We start from the raw sequence: 23,648 nt of genomic DNA, 5'->3' as shown, positions 1-23,648 counted from the left end.
ATTCTGCCTCCTCTGATATGCAACAAAGCACTCAGACCAAACTGACCAGACTCTCAGAAGTAGCAAAGAGGACCAGACTTCTATCTACTAGATATTGGGAATTCAGTGGCCAAGTTATCTATCTACTGGATATTGGGAATTCAGTGGTCAAGTTATCTATCTACTGGATATTGGGAATTCAGTGATCAAGTTATCTATCTACTGGATATTGGGAATTCAGTGGTCAAGTTATCTATCTACTGGATATTGGGAATTCAGTGATCAAGTTATCTATCTACTGGATATTGGGAATTCAGTGGTCAAGTTATCTATCTACTGGATATTGGGAATTCAGTGGTCAAGTTATCTATCTACTGGATATTGGGAATTCAGTGGTCAAGTTATCTATCTACTGGATATTGGGAATTCAGTGGCCAAGTTATCTATCTACTGGATATTGGGAATTCAGTGGTCAAGTTATCTATCTACTGGATATTGGGAATTCAGTGGTCAAGTTATCTATCAACTGGATATTGGGAATTCAGTGGTCAAGTTATCTATCTACTGGATATTGGGAATTCAGTGGTCAAGTTATCTATCTACTGGATATTGGGAATTCAGTGGTCAAGTTATCTATCTACTGGATATTGGGAATTCAGTGGTCAAGTTATCTATCTACTGGATATTGGGAATTCAGTGGTCAAGTTATCTATCTACTGGATATTGGGAATTCAGTGGTCAAGTTATCTATCTACTGGATATTGGGAATTCAGTGGCCAAGTTATCTATCTACTGGATATTGGGAATTCAGTGGCCAAGTTATCTATCTACTGGATATTGGGAATTCAGTGGTCAAGTTATCTATCTACTGGATATTGGGAATTCAGTGGTCAAGTTATCTATCTACTGGATATTGGGAATTCAGTGGCCAAGTTATCTATCTACTGGATATTGGGAATTCAGTGGCCAAGTTATCTATCTACTGTGGGAGAGAAGCAAGCAAAAAGCCATACTACTCACTATGTAAAAGTTCGACAAACTGCAAAGTTTTCTCCTTGTTCCTTGTGATAAATGTGAAACTGGAACAGTCTGTCACAAACTCCAATCTGAAACTCTGTCCCCCTAGACCAACATCTATGTACCGCAGCTCTGGGATCGGTTGAGTTTCCACACATGTTAACCATTGGTCTGGAGGAAGGCTGAAATGTAAAAATTTGGATAATGTTTAATTATTACAGTGAAACAAATACTTTTGATGTGTACAAATGTGATATTAATAAACTACATACATATCTTATCTTATATAATACAGACGTTACTTTAAAAAAGATGAATACGTCCTACACGTCATGCATTTAGTCATGCATATTAACCAATGACTTAAATTCTGCCAAGTCACTGGTTTTCCTGGCTAGCTCAGGCAACCCGTTCCATGCTCTAATAGCACTAGGGAAGAAGGAGTATTTGTACAAATTTGTCCTAGCATATGGGACGAGGAATGTGCCTTTATCTTTGTGTCTTTCAGAGTATTTTATTAAATTTTGTTTTTGTATTTGAAGATTATGGTTCAGTGTTTTATGTATAATTGCTACTTTACTTTTAAGTCTTCTATCCTGAAGGCTATCTAAATTTAGTGATTTTACTAAAGGTGTTACTCTAGTCAAATGTGAATATTCTTTTGTTATGAATCTCACTGCTCTATTTACTACTTAATTAGATAATTTACAACACAGATGCACATTAACTAAAAGAAAAAAAGAATATACTGTTTAATAAATTTAATAAAAAAATATGCACATAATGACAATGAAATTTTAAACAATTATGCTAATTAATAGTTTGATGAGATTACCTGTGGTCATCAGATGTTATTTTTAGAATATAAAACCTACAGGATGACATGATTAAGATTCCTTCATAAGGGGCTTCAATGATATACTGAACTATTTCACTCTGTTAGAAAGAGAAATGTGTTTTAGTGAGTTAACTCTTTCAAACATTTGAAGAACATCAGATTTATATTTAATAACCACAGTGAGAAAATCACACAAATGAAAATAAAATAAAATAATTTTTTTTTTATAAGTCAATAGGGCAAGTCAAGTAGAATTCACCTTGGCCAAACAATTTTAAGGATATTATGGAGATGGACAAACTTTTCTGTATTTTTTTTTGTGTGTAGTTTCATTAAACACATTAGTTAGTATGTGTGATTAGTTAATATGTCACACATACAACATAACAAAATTTTTAAAAAAAAGGTAATACACCATCCATGTGAAGTGTGAGCATTGAACACTTGGTTACTAAGCCAGAGGGTAAGGTTGTTGCAGATTTTCACTTCACAATTTTTAGGACTTTCTTGAGACTGCTCAGCTTAGGAGAGTACAGGTGAATGATCCTTGTGATTTTTGTATAAGCAAATGTGACTCATCTATGTGCTAGCAACATAATATCCTTGTAAAATACTGGCTACAAAAATAAAATGTCTTCTAGTCTAAGGACCAAAAGTTCTGAAAGAGGAATCGCATAAAACAGTTTAAAAAAAGCTTCTTAAAAAAATAAATCTTTATATAGAATGTATAATAGAGTAAGTATATATAGAATGTTATAATAGAGTAAGTATACATATATAGAATGTATAATAGAGTAAGTATATATATAGAATGTATAATAGAGTAAGTATATTTAGAATGTATAATAGAGTAAGTATATATAGAATGTATAATAGAGTAAGTATATATAGAATGTATAGTAGAGTAAGTATATATAGAATGTATAGTAGAGTAAGTATATATAGAATGTATAGTAGAGTAAGTATATATAGAATGTATAATAGAGTAAGTATATATAAAATGTATAATAGAGTATGTATATATAGAATGTATAATAGTGTACGTACCTGTAATTTACATGTGAATTCTTCATCATTCTCAAACATGGACATCATCATGTACAGAGTTAAATGATGATTTAAATGATGGAAGGCATACTGTGGAACCATGCTGTCTTGTTTCTCTATTTCATTCTCATCATCGTCACTATTGTTATTGTCATAGCCAGCTAGTGATGCATAGTTGACATTATTAAACTCTGGGCTTTCTGCTTTTGGCAGATCAACTGCCCCAGAATGCATTGCATAGGAAGTCATTTGAGAAGAGTTTGTTTTAGCTCTAGCCTCCAGTTTCTGTGCCAGTGAAGAAGAGTTGAACCAAGTGGTGTCATAGATGCTAGTTATTTCATCCTCATCACTTTGAGTATGGGCATTGATCACATCTAATGTCATTGGTGCAATGTCTGTCTTAGTATCCAAGCTGTCAATTAGGGTGTCAGTGTCACTACCAGGAGGGGAAGTGACGGAAGTCATGTAAACACTACTGACCATGCTGTTACATATATCAGGATTGAGAGGGGACACTACTCTAACTTGATGACTGACCAGTGAATTCTTCACTGATTCCTCCTCTCCTTCATCATTGGGTGTCCCGATGGAAAACTTAACTGGCTCAGCCATGGAGGTTAAAGAAGAGCTGAGGGAGGTGTGACCACTCTCCACTACGGCAGGTGTTGGTAAGATGGTAATGCTGGAATTGCTATCTGAACTCTTCAGACGTGGAGTACAATCACTGTCTGTGCAGGCATCACTGTCACGTCTCTGAGTAACTGAAGACTTTCTGAGGGCAGAGACACTGACAGTTCTTACATTGTCTCTGCTTCTGATACTAGATGATAAGCTCTTCTGATCAAGAAGGTTCTGTCCCTCACTGACCAAAGCTTTAACCTTTTCTTTCATGGTAGCTAGGCTTTTGTAAATAAACGTTTTGGAAGAGGATCTATCTCTATTGCTCCCAGCTGTTGTAGAAATACTTGGAGTGCTATCCAATGAGCTTGGCTGCTGTGGTCTCTCAAGTTTTTGGAATGATGAGGTATTTTCCTTATCTAATTGATCAGCATCGGAGTTATTCAAGTTTTCTCCCTTCTTTCTCCTGGTTGAAACCTCTTCAAGTGTGTTTCTTCTCACATCTGCAGTCTTGCCCTTGGTTGATAAATCCCCTCTTAAACTAGATGTCATGGCAGCCAATTGCTGAGAAGTGGAGGACTTGGTCACTTCGGAGAAATAATCTTCAACACAGACAAGTTCTTCAGCTTCAGAGAAACTGGTCTGCAATGAGAACACACAAGAACAAATGTGGACACCAAAAACAGTTTTCAAATTCAAGAAATGTAATAAAGAAAACAATATTGATTCAAAACTCCTTACACCATGTAATAGAGCGCTGCGAACCATTTTGGTGTTTGCATTAAAAGCATTACTCCTGTCTCGACCATTGGACATTGCAGAGTCTTGAGTCCAGCTGAAAATGACAACATTGATAGACTTTCACTAAAAATGAAATATCAGAAAACAAACAACAAAGCAACAAAACAACAAAGTAACAAAACAAAGTAACAGTGTCATAGTGTTTACAATTTATTTTTTCATCAACATCAAAAGATTAAAAGAAAAGGATTTGTATGATTTAAGACCCAGGAAACTATAGACCAGTATCACTTACCAGCATCACATGTAAAATCTTAGAACACATAATATGTAGCAACATCATAAACCACTTAGACAAACATAATGTCCTCACACTTAATCAACATGGTTTTAGGAAATATAGATCATGTGAAACACAACTAATAGGACTAATTGATGATTTTTCAAAAGGTTTAGATAATAGTGAACAAATAGATGCTATCTTACTATATTTTTCTAAGGCTTTTGACAAAGTTCACCACCATAGTTTGCTTAAAAAATTAAAATATTTTGGCATTAATGGTCCACTGCATCAGTGGATTAAAGATTTTCTGATAAGGAGAGAACAAACTGTAATAATAAATGGCTCTAAATCAACATCGATAACAGTAAACTCAGGTGTACCTCAAGGAACAGTCTTGGGTCCACTACTATTTTTAATTTACATAAAAATGATTTACCAAATTGCATTACTTCAGGAACAAAAGTCAGATTATTTGCAGACGATTGCATAATATATAGAACAATATAAACAACACAAGACACAGATATTTTACAAAGAGAATAAGATGAATTACAGAAATGGGAAACAAATTGGAGCATGTCTTTCCACCCAGAAAAATGTCATTTGTTAAGAGTAACAAAATTACTAAAACAAATTAATTCCACTTATCTTATTCATGGCAAACCAGTAACACAGACTAAAAATGCAAAATACCTAGGTGTTATAATAAATGAAAAACTGTCATGGAATCCACATATTGATGAAACTATAAAAAAATCAAACAAAGCATTAGGATTTATTAAAAGAAATTTCTATAAATCAAATAAGAACATAAAACTAAAATGTTATTTAACCTTGGTTAGGCCAATAATAGAATATGCATCCTCCGTTTGGGACCCCTCAACTCAAGAAAACATTAAGAAACTGGAACAGACACAAAATAGAGCAGTGAGATTCATAACAAATGAATATTCACATTTGACTAGAGTAACACCTTTAGTAAAATCACTAAATTTAGAAAGCCTTCAGGACAGAAGACTCAAAAGTAAAGTAGCAATTATACATAGAACACTGAACCATAATCTTCAAATACAAAAACAAAATTTAATAAAATACTCTGGAAGACACAAAGATAAAGGCACATTCCTCGTCCTATATGCTAGGACAAATTTGTACAAATACTCCTTTTTCCCTGGTGCTATTAGAGCATGGAATGGGTTGCCTGAGCTAGCCAGGAAAACCAGTGACTTGGCAGAGTTTAAAGTTATTGGTTAATATGCATGACTAAATGCATGACGCGTAGGACGTAATCATCTTCTTTTTTGAAGTAACGTCTGTATTATATAAGATAAGAAAAGAAGATAAGGTAAGATAAGATCATTATTTTTATGATGTCAGTGAATCAATTAGAGAGTACAGAGTAAGCAAAAATTAAAAAGAAAGTAAGCTAGTATAAGTAGGAGTCACAGGAAATTAGTTAAAAAGAGTATACACAAAGATATTGTAATGTTTCTCACTATCCACGAATCCAGGCTCTCTGCAAACTGCACAACACAACTAACTCAAAGAACTTGACAACTCAGGGCTCCAAATTAACTTAACAGTTTAATGTCAAATACATCACAGCCAATACTGTACAATTGGTAACAACATAAAACTGACTGTACAAAAACTTCGCCTCTGTTCCGGATCAACTTCACACGGTGCTGGTTGTGACATTGTGAGATAACCTGAAGTGACTTGACTCTGACACATTTGCTCTTATATATGGTTCCTATAGGCCTTCTAGAACCAGATGGAATGTTGCCTGACCATTCTGGTTGATCACATGACTACATTCGACATGATTTGCGTGCAATATATTCACAACACAGATGCTTCCCGAACTAGAGTGTACTCTCACTCATCATGGTTGACAGCTTGTCTAGCGCTAGCCTAAGGCGACTTGCGTTGGCTAAATACACACAGCACTAGCCCCTCTGTGTTACCCCCAGGTTTATAACAATATTGTACAACCTACAGAAAAGCCTTAACCACTATACCTTGGTGTATGCTAGTTCTGACTCTTTGATAATAGATTCACAAGGAAAATGACAGAATTGTCTATTTTGTAAAATATGGTTTCTATAATCCTATCTCACTTTCTTCATGCATGTTTTTGTTTCTTGATGTACACAACTAATGTGCTATTTTTTTTTTTTAAATGTATTTTTCATTTTGTTAATATAGTTTTTTAGAATCAAATAATCAGAAGCCTATGATTTTGCGCTGCTGCTTCTGTTAGTTGGTAGAAAAAGAATGTCCTACAACACTACTGCTGCTATTTGATGCATTACATAACATGTTGCTGCTATTTGATGCATTACATAACATGTTGCTGCTATTTGATGCGTTACATAACATGTTGCTGCTATTTGATGCGTTACATAACATGTTGCTGCTATTTGATGCGTTACATAACATGTTGCTGCTATTTGATGCGTTACATAACATGTTGCTGCTATTTGATGCATTTCAAATAACATGTTGCTGCTATTTGATGCGTTACATAACATGTTGCTGCTATTTGATGCATTACATAACATGTTGCTGCTATTTGATGCATTACATAACATGTTGCTGCTATTTGATGCGTTACATAACATGTTGCTGCTATTTGATGCGTTACATAACATGTTGCTGCTATTTGATGCGTTACATAACATGTTGCTGCTATTTGATGCGTTACATAACATGTTGCTGCTATTTGATGCATTTCATAACATGTTGCTGCTATTTGATGCGTTACATTACATGTTGCTGCTATTTGATGCATTACATAACATGTTGCTGCTATTTGATGCGTTACATAACATGTTGCTGCTATTTGATGCGTTACATAACATGTTGCTGCTATTTGATGCGTTACATAACATGTTGCTGCTATTTGATGCGTTACATAACATGTTGCTGCTATTTGATGCATTACATAACATGTTGCTGCTATTTGATGCATTACATAACATGTTGCTGCTATTTGATGCATTACATAACATGTTGCTGCTATTTGATGCATTACATAGCATGCTGCTGCTGAATGCCCTAATGACCAGCTCATCAAACTATTTATTTCTTTATTTAATTTCTTTTGTATACAGAAAAGTAGCTTCTGGTTGTAAAGCTCAGAAAGTCACCACAGTTTAAATGACACATTATCTGTACAGTAAAAATCCTTTGCCAATAGATCGAAGTCTTCTAAGTACAGAGCCATGCAATGGCATTCATTCAATTAATTGTTCATGCTGCTGCTGCCTTAGCTGTTTTTCTTCTAGCACGCTTACCAAGTTCAAGTCAATATAAGATTTTAAAATCAATGAGTACAATTTTTAGAGCAAGCAGTCTTAAAGACAGGCAAAAATGAAATCAATAATTTTTTATATTTTTTAATATGTGTTGTCACTGTCATGGTCATACATATGGCACTTTCAAACCAAAAAAACCCTCAACAACAACAGAGAACTATTAAGTTCTATCAATACTAAATAATAATAATAATTCATCAAATTCACTTTGTTATAAATTGTTGTCCCCAAGAACTTACCTTCCAGAGTTATTTCCAGAACATGAGACGGAGTCAAAGTTTATTTTCCTAGAAAAATTAAGATCTAAAGAGCTTGTGGAGTTCTTACGAGGTTGCACGCTGAACAAAAACAATGATTAGACAGCATTAATGAAACAATATTTTATTTAGCTGCTATTAATGCCTAAACGTATCTGTGATCTACAAAAGGCTAAAATTGCATTGTCAATATTTTTTTAATCCAATGGAATAGGTAAACAAGGGAAAGAATTTTGTTGATTCCTGTCACAGGTCACAAGCTTGCTGACAGTGTCACTCAATTTTATCACAACATCGATTATTATTTATTTATCTGAATTATTCCTTACTCTTAGGCCTGATTTCACCACCAAACCTCACCTTTTCCTCTTTTTGCTTATCTCCCTTGACCCGGTAAAAGATAAACAGTCCTAGCACTGCCGTTGGTCATTGACGCCAGGTGTCTGACATTCACGGTCAACACCACCTAGACTGGAATGTACTTCATTCTTTCCTCCAGCTCTAACCAGGTCTCTCTTTGATCAAGGAGATAATCTGTGTCAACACGCCTCTTGACATTCTAAGTGCGACTCCATCCTCAAGTCAGATTCACCCATGCAGAAGATAATCTTAAGTCTCTCACCCATCCCTTTTCTGCCCATCTCTTCCAGACCTTTATAAGCTAGACCAAGTCGGAATAGACACACTTTGTCATTCCTCCATCTCGCTGACAGTTGAGTCTGGACTATATCATTCATTCTTACTTTTAGAGGAATACCTGGTGGTAAGCCAAACTTAATCACAGTTCCATTTAATTAGCTTGTGTGTTATTCTGGCTGAATAATACTGTTTCGATTGCAGTAGCTCAATCAATGTTTAATGTGTGCATTGTGTATTTCTCACTGTCGTAGGTAAGAAACAACCATTGCATATGTACATGTTTATATATTGCATTAACGTATGTCCACAATATTATTGCTGCGTTGCTCAATTGGTCATTGATGCAACCTTGTATATACTTGTACAACTTATTTTATTTCCTTTATCTTGGCTGATTGCCTTGATAGTCTTTCTAACGCATTGACGCTGCGCTTAGGAAAGAGTTATGAATTATCTCCCCCTTAACCATTTTACTTAGGTGAGAGTTACGCCCCTTGAAAGGACACTCTTCATTCAAGTTCACTCCATTGTAAACAATGGTGTCATGGTCGCTGACGCTTGTCCACCGCCCCCCCCCCCCTTTTAACTTATGTTTAATTGAGGTTATTACCTCCCTTACTTTGTACGTTTTATATTGCTACTATCAGCCATCTATTTTTTCAATTCCATTTGTCATCATCTCCCCATTGTACTCAAAAGCAATTTTACCAATCTGACGAATGCACCTCAGTCGAGGGCATCGATAAAATGCATGAGAGACATGTCCTAACTTTGTTTAGGTGTCTGCCTATTTGGTACTATTTGACTGCCTATTAGTCAACCTACTTGGCGCTATCTGCCTATTTGGCATTACGTGCCTTCTGGATGCCGCACACCTATTAGACACTACACTCCCTGAGACCATGTGTCTATGCCAGACTTCCTAACCTTGTCTACTCATTGCAACTCACTGGACCTATCCTACTAACAACACTGCCCACGGCAGATCAGCTCTGCCTGCAGCACACTTGTGCCCACAACAAACCTCTGAACTTTGGATTGAGACTCCACAAGAACTGAATCACCGGCGACCCTCTACCCGCTAGAGCGCCACCTCCAGCTGCAAGACCTCCACACAGGAGCACAGCCAGCTACTGCATCGATAGGACAACCAGATAAGTTCAAAGGACAAAAGTGACATACTCTCTCATAAAGTGCCAAGTATGATGATACAATATCACTAAGAGATAGATGCAAACCCCCCCCCATCCCTTTTTTTATTCTGCCTTGTACATTTTATGTAAATACATATCCATCAATTCTTTAAAGTTTTTGTATCTTTCTCCATTGTTTGTTTTGTTGTGTGCCTGCTCCCGATATAGCTCTGATGGCCCAGTGGGTGGCAAACTCAAAATAATCATCCCTTAGACACCTACAAGCCAGTCATACACACAATACACAAGGGCCGTCACAATGCCTCAATACAGACAGAAAGAGCATAAAAGAAAATGATGGAATGAGACTTTGTGACTGGTTACAACTTTTGGACCTCTGATTAGGGAATGAGACTGGTGACTGGAGAGATTCAATGACTTGACAAATACAAGATAAGAGAAATCCAAGATCTTTGACTAACATATACTTACTTTAAAGATTTTTTTTTCTTAGTTGAAATAGTCTTGGCCTGCTCTATGAAGCTGCCAGTAGAGGAACTGTAGGAACCAACAGGTGTGGAGTTAGCTGAGCTGGTGGATTTGACACCCATTCCAGGTGATGTAAGTTCTATTATAATTGTGCTGGCACACTTTGGACAGATCAATGTAGGAGTGTCTACAAAATGACAGTAACAAATAAAAATAGAAGTCAATCAAATAGAAATGATCCAAAATAATTTTACCCATACAATAGTATATTTATTACAATATTTTTTTTTTGTAAATAAAGGAAAATAAATGAAAAGAAGTCTGGCTTAAAATATAAATATCATGACACATTCTATAAACTCAGAGCAGAAACTGACTGAAACAAATAAGACTTAAGACAAATGCATAGACTGACATAAATTTTTATTTCACATGCTAAGAACCATTTTTATAAATGCTCTTTCTTCCCAAGAGCCATTCAAGCATGCAATGGGTAGCCAGGAAAACCAAAACTTAGTAGATTTATAATTATGGTTTTTTTTAAAGTATAATTTATTCGATAAATGCAGACACTAACGTAAACTAATGAAAAAATGCCCCAGTATAAAGTAACATGTTTCAAGTATACTTGTTTTGAAAGTAATTTTCTTAGGAGTACACAATCAGCATTGTGAGATTGATGAGTTTTTTTTGGTCAAAGAAAAGAAGTAAGACAAGAAATCAAGAGTCCTAGAGAAAGTCACTTACCAATAAGAGCTTTCATTGACTGTAAGTCTCGACTACTACCTGATGTTGGAAGGGATTGTTTTTGATGAACCAATTCACTTTTTATAAAAGTACTGTTACACTTCAAACACTAGAGACAAATTTGACAGTTGCATTTATTTAAAACAAATATATAGTTAACAATAAAACCTGCATATTTAGAATCAGTAAACAGAAATTGTGAAACATTTTTCTGAATTTTTTAAAACTATTTATTTTTTTGGAATTGTTAATCTACGACAGTACATATTTTTATTTACAAAGCTTCTATCAATTCACTTTGTCTCCCCCCTAGTATATGTGGCGGCGCAAAGTAAAGTAATAATAAAAATATATTACAGTACAAATAACAAAGGTGTAATTGCTTGACCATAATATTTATGTGCTCCACTAATTACTTTGCAAGGATCAACATAATAATGCCAATCTTTCATAGTTTAATTACCCCTGGACCCTAAAGTCAATACAACAGTTTAATCTTCTGATATGTATAATACAAAATAAATGGGGAATTCTTGAATTTATTATTTATTTATACATTTCTGATGTTCCTTTGGAAATGATTATTAGGTTCTAGCCCAAACCACATGCAGGATGGCTGGGGATTGCAGGGAGCATGCTTCAAACTTATATTGACTACAGTCCAGAGTGTATACAGCACAACCAGTCAGCCATCCATTTAGAACCACAAATATTTCAAAATAGATGATGGTGGTAGAGTATAGTTAGAAAATGGCAATTTTTTTTTTTTTTTTTTTTTTTACAAAAAATAGTAATACAACTTAGTAAAAATGAATTATTTACCTGCATTACTGCCACAGTTTTAGACTTAACTTCTGCTTCTCTTAATTCTAGAATAGGTTGAAAATGTTTCATAAGCATCTAAAGACATTGAAAAAAACAAGTTAAATATTCTTAGATATCCTATCTTAGAAATAAATTATTTCTACAAATCTCAACAAGATTTCACTGTTAAATCTTAACACCTAAGAGATAATAAGACAGTCTGACTAACATTTCCATCATCTATCTCAACATGATAGCAACGAGTCTGTCGATCTTTCCTCATGTAGTCGAACTTCAAGTCAAGCTGCATAATCTCTACCTCTTCTTCTGTCTCAGCGTCAAGGCTGGATGAATTATCCTCTTTTTGTTCATGGTGCCTCCGCGTCTTAAGAATACAACTATCCATGCTAGCCAGACTGGACAGCTCCAGTTTTTCAGTTACTTTCATTCTAATGTCTTTCTCAATCAACTTTGTGCTGGTTAAGGAAACAATGATTATCTTGTTGTCTTTGTCAGGGAGATGGGCAAATATGGCTTCTGTTAACTCAACATGCTTTGCTGTATAATAAACAAAAAAAAAAGTAAATTACAAACTGATTTTAAGTCCTACATTTAAAAAAAAGGTTCTCAAAAGTTATCATTACATGAAATACTTTGTAATCTTACTTAGTAACTTGATTATACTGCAGAGGAAGAGAAACCAGTGCAACAAAACTATATTCTTGCATAAAACAAGGAAAAATATACAAAATACTTTTTTTATAAACACAAAACTTCTATGAAATGTAATTAGTTTGAATCAGTCGTAATTAAATTTCTGATATATCTAGACCAACAACAATAGATCTGTGTGATTAGATATATTTTACAAATTGTTTTTGTTTAGTGCTATTTCATGCTTTTAGCTTTCTCAATATGCTATGAGTAAAAAGTAAATAAAGTTCCCCTTTCAGACCTTGTGGTTTATAGGGCAGATGATGTAAAGGTCATCTGATTCAGGGCATACGGTTAATGAGGATATCATGTGGCCAGCACAATGACCAACCACCTTTACTTTTCCCCAATTAATGTCAGGTACCCATTAGAGCTGCTATGAACCTATCACTTATCTGGCCAGTTGGGGAAATGGAGTGGGGGTGGGTGGGGAGGAAGGGATATCTGGGTAAATTTTACCATAACCAATTTTTAAAAGCTTTTACATAAGAAAAAAAAAAAAAAAGGGAATGACATAAGTTCGAGTTCAAGACTTACGCCTCCTCAGGATGGTATACTAACCACTCTGCTTGTGAGATGCTTATGACTATAGAGGATTGTAAAGTTTTGTGTTGTTTCAAACTTACTTTAAAATGGCGACCAATAAATGGGACTAATTCAGCTTGTACCACCACTTCAATCAAGTTCAATTTATTTTCCTTGTTCGAGATATACCAAATAAAATAATAAATCCCCATAAGTTAATTAACTGATTGTGTTGTTTTTGTTTTTTTTTGGGGGGGGGGGGTTGTGTTGTCAAGTAAAAGAAATAATTGTGCAAAATTTTAGCTTGATCCGAGAATGGGTGTGGGAGAAATAAAAGCACAAAGTTTTTACCAGACACAGTAGGTTGATCTAAGTTTTGTAAACAAAGGTGCAAGTGTGATTAGAGTAGATAACCAGAGAGAAAGAGAGCAAGTGAGTCAATAATAATTAGGACAATATTCTTTGATTCAGTTTCCCCACCATTTATTTTCGAGACACTTGTAACTTTGGCTTTAAGTACTGGTACAAAAGCTTATGAACAAAACCAAGTACTTGATGCTGGGTAAGGCTTGAAAGAATACTTAAATATCATTTTAAATTTGACTGCAAGCAATGACATTATGATCATCCTGAAAGTCTTCAATCTAAAATAAATCATACTATATAAGCTAATTAATTCCTTTCAATATAAAGAAGCTGCATAACACACCTAGATCTAAAAAAATTATTGTTACATTGAACAGGATTATACTGCAGTGTTGTAAAAGTCAATTGCAGAATTTATATTAACTATATACTTACAAGTTGTATTAGGGTTGTCTGTTTTTGTAACACTGCTTTTCACTTCAAGGTCCCTTTTTGGTAAGGTGATTCTATGGTTGGTTTCAACAGAAGAGTTATCACCTGACACAGAGTTGGTACTACATTGATCAGAATCAGGGTTTTCCCTTTGGATTCTATCAGAAGATTCAGAAGAAGTGTGTTTTGATGAATAAGTTATTGCTAACTTTGGAAAAGATTGGGTTATAGCTGTCTGGCTGGCTAATGATTGTCTTACAGCTGCGCGGCTGGGTAAGGGATTAGTCTGATCATCAAAAACTTTTCTTTCCAATAATTCCTGTGGCCTCTCAGAAATGTTGGAGTTGAGGTTTTCATTTGCTGAAATTTTTTTCTGTGATGTTTTTGTTGTTTCAATGATGTTGCTAATCTGCGCATTCTCAGATTTTGATCTTCCACCGGCTAATCTGGCTATTTGGGCCATGATGGGATTGCTCCCCTCCTCAGGTTTAGTATTTCTCAAGTAAAGGTCATCTTCTGTGGGACATTCTTCTACTTTTGGCTCTGCACTTTTAGCTTCACTGAATGTTTCTAAGTCTTTACTAACTTGATAGACTCCCTGATCTGACTCCTGATCAATCTGATCTACACCACTGGCACTCACTAGTGAAGAAGGGACTTGTGCTAGCTTTTTTTTATTGAAAATATTTTTATCTTCTATTGCCTTTAAGAAAAAAAAAATATATCACTGCACATTTTATATTGACACATAAGTACATTATGTACTTTTTGAGGCTAACTAAATAAGTAAATCATTTTCTATACCTCTAGTTATATTAATAAACATATATCTGATTCTTTCCTTAAAACTTTTGAGAATGCCAAAAAAAAATTTACATATTTTTTTTTAGCAAAAAAGAAAAAAAAAAAGAAAATTTTAATATGAAACTAAAAATCAACTGATAAAGGGATAGAAAAAAAAATGTGGATATCTATTCTATAATGTTTACATGTGAAAGATATTGCTAATAGTGATCCTAGTTAATAATCATCAGCGTAGGTATTTACTTGCAGCCAATTGGGTCCATAATGTTCTCTCAGTTCTTCCACTTCTTTCATTGTTCTCCTGGCCTCTTCGTTTCTGGCTAATGTTTGATGTTTATAGTGGTTAACAGCAGGTGAAGTCCCTTGATGGTAAACACACAAAACATTAATAGTGTACATTTTTTGTGTTCAAAACTTCACACTTTGCTAATACAGCAGTAATGGTCATTGGGCTAGGAGACTATATATACGTCTCATTCTTAGTGACTTAGGTTCAATCTTTTTTTTTACTTGCTAGCCCTATCACATTACTAATGTTAGTTTGTTTATATTAGAACCATAAAATACCACTGTTTCATTGATTGAGCCATTCTTTTTTATATGTATCAAGAGATATCAGCAACTGAGAACAGATTCTCAAGACATTTCATACACAAGTTCCTTTTACAGATTTGCAGTCTACTGTCTAAATATTAAAATTTGCAAAAACAACAAACAAGCTTTCTTATATATATATATTATATATATATATATATATATATATATATATGTTACAATGACCACCCCTATATATAAATAGTATGTAAAAATTTAAATTTGCATCACTGACAATTCTTATATATAAATAGTGTAAACAATAATTTTTTTTTTGCATTTTCATCCCTGACACATGTATGATATGTGGACAAAAATTCAATCATTTGACTATGTACATTACAAAGTTAAAGACTATGTTGCGTAAGAAAAAAATATCACTTTTGACAGGCAATGCACCACTAACAAATGATATCACATAAAGTTATTCTCCACATTGAAAACAAATCTAAGGTGCTTATACTCCTACTTGGCTTGCAACATACTTTAAATATTATTATATAGCAAACTGAGAAAAGTTATTATATCCATTCTTAAGATCAGACTGACCTGGTGTGGCACCCTGACTAGAAGACAAATCTCCAGATGTGTCCATGTCACGAATTTCTGTTCTCCTGGCCTTTGTTTTTTTGTGTTTTATTTTTTTAGAAGATACTGGCCTTGCAATCATATCTGTGCTGTAAATAGAAAGCAGAGTAATCTTAAAGAATCTAGATCTATTGTTTTTGTTGCATCAAATCTCAAATAATTCTTAAGAACCTTATAAATAAACTAAAGATAAAGTTTTAACAGATGAAATGTTTTCAAGCTTGGTGTAAAAACACTAGATGACTTATGTTCCAAATCTAGTAACTTGGTCTGGGGTTCCTTTCTATTTCATATTAAGATCTTCTTGCGAGTAATAATTTAATATAAAAACTTTTATTTTCCAAAGACAAACTCACCTATCTGTCTCAGATCCAATCCCAGAGGAAGGAGATAGTTGGTAATCTGTATTTGTTTCCAGGTTACTGGACATCAAATTTGTTCTGCTTTCATATGTTAATGGTATAGAACTGACAACTGGCTTTTTTTGTGGCATGAAATGCTGCGATCATATGTAAAGTTTTCTACACAAATAATCTATGTAAAAATAATTCATATAAATGATACCAAGACTAGTTATGTTATTTCTATTGAACTGCAATTTCAATATGATCTTCATGTTCAAATAAAAGAATGATTACAATTCTAAATAATTATAATTACAAGTCCAGCTATCAGTGATACCACTGAGTCTACACTTACATTTATTTCTGAAACGGTCAATTTTCTTCTGTCAAGCTCAAACTATAACAAAAAAACATTGTTTCAGAAGAACAATAAATAATTAGAGCACAACTAAAGATGACAATGTGATTTATTTTGCCTTTTCAACAAACTAGAAATCAATTATACAATCACTTGATATTAATAAATTAAACACAAATTTTAATTTAACTAATTCGTTTTCTTTTATTACTACCCGATATCTATGTCAAAAGTCATTTGAAACATTTTATTATTCTTTTCACAAATTCTAAGATCAAGCTTCACTGCCTAATTTGAAGCCTTTCAACACATAGGAAAAATGAAGTGTACATTTCCAAGACCTAGTAGTCCATAGGCAAGTTGAATGTTATAACTTTTTATTGGTAATAATTAACAGTGATGCTATGCTCAACACAACTTTTATTGTAACCACAGGAGATAAGGTACATACATAAAACTGAGTAGTGGAGTATTTAATCATTTTTAATCTGTCACTAATTTGTCACTACTGAACCTTTTTCTCTTTAAAACCATCATTCTTTTCTTTAAAACCTACCTCAGAATTGACAGCATGCCAAGACAAGCAGGAAACAGTTAAAGCTCGATGTAATCTGTGATAAAATATTGGATTCCCATCCAGCTGAAGCTAGAGACCATAAAAAAATATATCATCAAATCCATGCATATCAGAAGTTTTCAAAATAAACTTAACTACATCAAAAACACATAACTGAACTTCACTACTTGCAACTAAAGATAAATGAAAACTGAGCTAAATCTTTATCAACTCAATGCATGGCAGTTAATCTTCATATCAAGCCTTCTATTTACCGCACTGCTAGTTAGTTGCCCATACAATTTGTATCTCATAGAATGAAAGTAATGCTTTCGCACTGCTAGTTAGTTGCCCATACGATTTGTATGTCATAGAATGAAAGTAATGCTTTCTCACTGCTAGTTACTTGCCCATGTATGTCAGAATGAAAGTAATGCTTTCTCACTGCTAGTTAGTTGCCCATGTATGTCATAGAATGAAAGTAATGCTTTCTCTATATTGAAATTATTTTGTTCTCAAAATGGAAGAGCTTAGACCATTGGATTCAGCAGGTCTAAAAGTGCACAGAAATGAACCCATGCCTTTAAAAAAAAACACTTGATCAACATTTCCTTGGTTGTACCAAGACACCACACAAAAAGCTGCACAAGGTATTTACAGTTTGTTCCACCATGTATGAACATTTCCAATTAATAGTGAAAAAAATAAATAAAATATTCTGCACAAGACATCAAATATACATAAACATTTTAGAATTCATTCATCTTAACTCTTTCTCTCTATAATTATTTTTCCACGTTTCAACTGAATTCTTCATTTTGCTCATTACTAATTAACTACTCTGTTACGATTAAGTTTCAATAACTTTTTCATTTATTATCAGAAAATATTTTATTGGTACAGAATTAAAGGGGAATGCATGCTAATTTTATGAAACACAAAGTAAAGTTTATAAAATTAAACATTAATTTAATTTAATGAGGTCAAATCAACGATGGTATCATCAATTAGGAGAGAAAGAGTTAAGAATATACTTGCTCTAGACATCAACAATACATAAACATTGAAGAATTCATTGTTCTCCAATCCTCACTTTATTACTGCATACATTTTTTTATTCAAATACTGAGTAAATAATTGTGATTCTGATATAATAAAAATTGTGAAGTGTAAAAGAGATTCATGTTTTGAATGATTTGTTCTACCTGTTTTAATCTTGACAATGCCCCTAAAGGGACAAGGTAACTATGATCATTCAAATAGTTCTCTCCTAAATCCAAATCTTGTAGAGACACTAAGACTTCAATACCTTAAAGAAAATGATGATCAATGATAATGTAAAAAAACAGAACAGAAAATGTAAAAAATGAAACTATAATACATCCTTATTTTGGTTCAAATTTTCAAGTAATGGAGGAGAAGAAAGGTATATAGAGATTTATTTAAGCCTGTTGATGATTTAGAGTATGGAATTCTTTTGTGGTTTGTGGCTTTTTTCTACATATAATTAACATACTTTGGCTGGTTAGTCTTTTTTTTTTAAATATAAACTCATGTGGCTTAAAAAACATAGCACAACACAGTTCTAATAGTAAAACAAGACAATTGCAACATTTGACTATTATAATAATAACAGAAATTGAAACAAAAAATATTATGTTTTATACATAATTTTGGATACAAACCAGTAATGGTGTCCAGATTATTCCCCCTTAAAATGAGAGAAACCAATGAAGATCTTGAAGCCATAGAAAATGATGGAATTTTGGTTAAATTGTTGTAAGCCAGTGTTACACATAAAACATCATTGAGATTCTTGGGAAAAAAAAGGTAAGTGTCAATTAACATGCATACATGTATAAAATTAAGACTTTTTATTTAGAAAAGTTTACAGTATCTGCATTTTTTACCAATGGACTATTTGTTTGCACATTAGAATTTATGTTGGAATGAAAAATTGTAGTAAAAAAATAAACAGCTAAAAATGGTGACTGTAATCTCAAGATATGCTAATTCTATAGGATATGTAAAATAAATAAGATATATTCAATTATGATAGATTTATAACTCTTTTTTTTGTGTGGTGTATATATTTATATATATATATATATATAAATATATATATATAAATTTAATTGGTAGGTTTTAGAGATGGATGCAGCATAACAAATTCAAAATCTAGAGATAGTTGATGGAAAATAACATCTAAAAAATATCTATGTATTAGTCTCTTTCAAGAAAGCCTTCAAAATTATTTTATTAAAATCACTAAATTTAGAAATCCTTCAGGATAGAAGACTGAGAAGTAAAGTAGCAATTATACATAAAACACTGAACCATAATCTTCAAATACAAAAACAAAATCTAATAAAATAATTAGAAAGACACAAAGATAAAGGCACATTCCTCGTTCCATATGCTAGGATAAATTTGTACAAATGCTTCTTCTTTCCTAGTACTATTAGAGCATGGAATGGGTTGCCTGAGCTAGTCAGGAAAACCAGTGACTTACAATATTAGGGTCATTGGTTAATATGCATGACTAAATGCATGATGTGTAGGACATAATCATCTTATTTAATACAGATGTTAATTAAAAAAAGAAGATGATTATGTCCTACACATCATTAACGTCTGTATTAAATAAGATAAGATAAAGATAAATACTTTGGCATGGAATTCTCAAAGTCATAAAAAGAAAATAATTCAAATTCAGTATAATTAAAACAAGTTATCACCTCTACCATCTCAGGATATGTCAAAAGGAAAATTGGAGACTGGTCTAAAACCTCAGAAAGCACAAGAAACGGTTCTTACTTTCCTATCTCATGTACCGTGACTTCTTTGAAAGGCTTATGGAAGACTGCACTACGAGCAAGAAAATTAGAAAGGAATGATTAGCAGGTAATACAAGTGGTCAGCGAGAAACAGAAGAAAAGCTAGCAAACTAGCTAGCCTGCACAGAGGACAGCTTTCTCTCAAGGCACAAGACTATTATAACTAAAAAAAATATTGCCCTCAACAATAAGGATCAAACATAATGATCAGGCTTTTTGGTCAAGATTAGGAAATGGCAAGATAGGCAAAAGCAACAATGAGATGAGAACAAATGAGTAGCATGAAGACAAAAAAAAACACAGGCAACTGATCAGACCATCACTTACGATAACCCAAAGTTCAGGAGAAGTGAAAGCATTAAAATAGTGTTAGGAATGTACATTAGGAACGAAAGAAAGATCTATTCAAAAAACAAGGTAAATCAAAACCATTGAAGTGATCAAACAAGGAAAATATTGATATTAGAATATACAAGAGTCATTTTTAAAACTCAAAAAAAAACAAAAAAACAATCATAGTTACCACTAAATATGGGTCACAAGAATATAAGGAGTTGTGGCTCAAATCTAACTTCTGTACACAGGGTAACAGTCTCTGGAATATAATCAATGAAAAAATTATAATTTTAAAATAGACTGTTAAAATCTTAACTTTAAATTAATATCTGTCAGATGCCCTTCCTGAGTCAATAAAACATTCTAATGGGTGCCTGAAATTATTTTTAGGAAGAGGCAGTTAGTCATTGTTCTGGCCACATAACACCTTTGTTAACCCTAAGCCATAGAAAGAGCTTTAGATCATTTGCCCCATGGAATGTGATGGTCATTTAACAAAAAGGCTAAAATGAAGTGAATTCTAGAATACATTTTTTAAATTTATTATAAGAAAAATGTCCTTCCTATCATAGATGAAAAGTCACATTCACCTGTTTTTGGACACTTATATGTAACCACCATAAAGATCAATACTTAACTATCCTTGAAAGATTAAAGTCAAAATTAGAACATGAACATCCTAAAACCCTGAATAAAAACCCAAGCTCTTGATAGGAATCTCTTTGCTCCTCTACCATCAAATCCAATAAATAGAACATAGATGACAATACAACTATTACCAGTGAATCATCCAAACTTGAAAATGAGTTAAATGTGAAAGAGACAAATTTTAAAGCAGGCCATGTCATGGCTGCACTCATATCCCCTCCACAACATTCCAGCACATCCTGCAAGTAAAGGGACACATCTTTTGTATAACAATCCAATGGTTAACAGTAGAGGGAAATATCATGTAGAGCAATATCTTTATAGAAGTAAAAATAACAAAATACAAAATGCGATAGAATACTATAGTTAATAATGTTTTGATATATATAAATATATACATAAGGTTGTTATTGCAAATGGTCATGGATATAAGCACTCCTCCACTACCTATGCATCTCAAAAAACTTGAAAAAAAAAACATTCCAACTCCTGGTTTTCACTAACAGAGAAGAGGCAAAGACAAGTAACTGGCGCCTTAACCAGTAAGCTTTGGTAAGGATAGCTATGCACTTAGGAGAAGGAAAACTTTGAATTCAAACCTCTGCTTCTTGGCAGCTATACCTAAATATGGGAAAGGCTTCAGGATTTAGCTCTGAGGAAAAATTAGAACCTTTAAGCAGTTTACAGCACACAATGCCACACCCTGTCAGAGCCTGTGATGCCTCTGATCCCAAATAGTAATGGCACTAGCCATTCCTTTAAATACATAAGCTGCACAGAGAGGGGGGACTTCTGTGTCGGCAACATTGTTCTGACCATAGCTTAATTCCCAGGCATTCTCTCTTTCTATGAGATGGTCCATAGCTGCTTACAAAAGGAGCCATTTATTTGTATATATTGTTATAACCCTGCCTTGCACACCGCTATCCAACTCAGTGCAGAAGGTGCACACAAGTTCATACACTGTTAGAGAACAGACAGGAGGGCTTATGATGAAGTTCTGCCAGAGACAGACTGTTATGATCTATGTTTGTGATGTCTTGTAAATAAAGACCTGTCCTTAATGAGTTGCCTTCCTTAAAATTTGTAACATATATATATATATATGCACACACATATTCATATATTATAACCATTTACAACATTAACTGGAAACAATTATGACAACAGAGACTATACATTAGTGATGATTTTAAGAAAATATACAGCAGAAACTAACTTACCTTGAGTTTATCAATACTTCTATATATGGTCAATGAAATCAAAAAGTTTCGTAATTTGTGAAGGCCTTCGACCATATGGATCTGAACTCTGTGTAGGTTTAGAGAACTCAAATTTCCAAAACGATGTAAAGATATGGGTGATGTCAATGTTCCTGAATTGTGAACAATCTAAAACAAAAAATGTACATGTATTTATTGATAGCTGCGGTTGAATTGTAGACAATTTTGAAAGTTGTTTATAATCTTACACTTAAAAAATAGAAGACTACTGTAAAATAGTTAACATTTATAAGGTTCTGAGAAACTAATGCTGTAATAGTAATATCTCAAACAAGATAGATGAGCAGTTAAGCTTACAACAACAAGAGAGGGAATACAAATCTTAGCATCAGTTACAAGACTTTTAAGCTAAACATTTTACATAACATCTTTCTTAACAAATCTTAATCATTTACAAAACTATATTTACTTTTTTTAAACTCATAGTTTGTTTTTAAAGTCTCCAGGTTTAGGGACTCAAAAAACCACTTTACAGACTTATAATTATAGAAAGAAGAACCTATTTACTTTTAAACTGGGTGTACTCAACATAAAATCTTTAATAAATTGAATCTGTGAGGACCATTCAGCTTTTAGCTTATTGACTTCCTGTTGTGTCTGCAATCGTTTTGTCAGAGGAAGAAAGATACCACTTTCTTGAGTAATACTGCCATTTAAATCAGCAGAGCTATGTCGTCTGCAATCAGCATTTAAGTAACTCAAGACTTCTGTGGTAAGAGTAAATGTTGATCGTCCATTTAAAACTCTGTCACCTATACAAAACAAATATATAGATATTTTTTGTTTATTGAAATTTTGAAAAGACTAAAAATAACAATAAACCCAAAGTAGATGTGACAATAAATTATGTAAAGTTGTCTCAAGGAGTCAATATTTACAACATTTCAAAACTTAAATTTAATAATTTCCTTAAAAATAACTTAAGTCTAACATTTACAGATTTCACTGATTGTATTGTAGATCTCTATACACTTATGTTTCCATAAGAGTCAACTGAGATTTGTAAAATTAAAGACATACTTAGCAGTCTACTAATAGTGAACAGAGTTTACGCCTATCTTATCAACAGACAAGACAAAATATTTCGCTGAATGAAGCCTACTTTGTTTCTTTCACCTTGTGCAAATTAGGTCACACAAAAAAGGCATTTTTTTTTCGTAAGAAATTTTATTGTTTTCCCTATTCTTGTTATTTGAATCAAGAAAATATCATTGAAGTTTTTAACAATGAAATGAAGTGAATGAAAAAAAAAAAGCAATTAAGATAAATATATCCCAATAATTAATCATACGTGTTAAAATAATATAAGTATTAATGACTTTTTTAAAAGCAAAAAACTATAAATTAAAGT

General features: G+C 33.2%; 1 protein-coding gene across 3 annotated transcripts in view; it reads right to left on the bottom strand.

Moving 5' to 3' along the window:
* LOC106068855 (uncharacterized) overlaps window positions 1-23,648 on the bottom strand; it is a 35,744-nt gene that overhangs the window by 5,346 nt on the left and 6,750 nt on the right. For all 3 annotated transcript variants that reach the window (XM_056003838.1, XM_056003836.1, XM_056003835.1), the window contains exons 3-23: window positions 22,805-23,049; window positions 22,238-22,405; window positions 21,146-21,253; window positions 20,554-20,625; window positions 18,879-19,008; window positions 18,399-18,502; window positions 17,194-17,283; window positions 16,635-16,676; window positions 16,292-16,434; window positions 15,897-16,024; window positions 14,997-15,115; window positions 13,953-14,652; window positions 12,142-12,470; window positions 11,931-12,008; window positions 11,109-11,217; window positions 10,365-10,548; window positions 8,083-8,181; window positions 4,241-4,334; window positions 2,882-4,141; window positions 1,832-1,932; window positions 1,000-1,178 (exon numbers count right to left, since the gene is read on the bottom strand). In XM_056003838.1, coding sequence (XP_055859813.1) covers window positions 1,000-1,178; window positions 1,832-1,932; window positions 2,882-4,141; window positions 4,241-4,334; window positions 8,083-8,181; window positions 10,365-10,548; window positions 11,109-11,217; window positions 11,931-12,008; window positions 12,142-12,470; window positions 13,953-14,652; window positions 14,997-15,115; window positions 15,897-16,024; window positions 16,292-16,434; window positions 16,635-16,676; window positions 17,194-17,283; window positions 18,399-18,502; window positions 18,879-19,008; window positions 20,554-20,625; window positions 21,146-21,253; window positions 22,238-22,405; window positions 22,805-23,049 — 4,482 coding nt within the window. The remainder of the gene's footprint in view (window positions 1-999; window positions 1,179-1,831; window positions 1,933-2,881; window positions 4,142-4,240; window positions 4,335-8,082; window positions 8,182-10,364; window positions 10,549-11,108; window positions 11,218-11,930; window positions 12,009-12,141; window positions 12,471-13,952; window positions 14,653-14,996; window positions 15,116-15,896; window positions 16,025-16,291; window positions 16,435-16,634; window positions 16,677-17,193; window positions 17,284-18,398; window positions 18,503-18,878; window positions 19,009-20,553; window positions 20,626-21,145; window positions 21,254-22,237; window positions 22,406-22,804; window positions 23,050-23,648) is intronic.

This window comes from Biomphalaria glabrata, chromosome 11 (assembly GCF_947242115.1).
Source record: "Biomphalaria glabrata chromosome 11, xgBioGlab47.1, whole genome shotgun sequence".
Taxonomy (NCBI): domain Eukaryota; kingdom Metazoa; phylum Mollusca; class Gastropoda; family Planorbidae; genus Biomphalaria; species Biomphalaria glabrata.
Note: the sequence above shows the minus strand (reverse complement) of the source record. Positions and strands in the feature narration are given on the sequence as shown.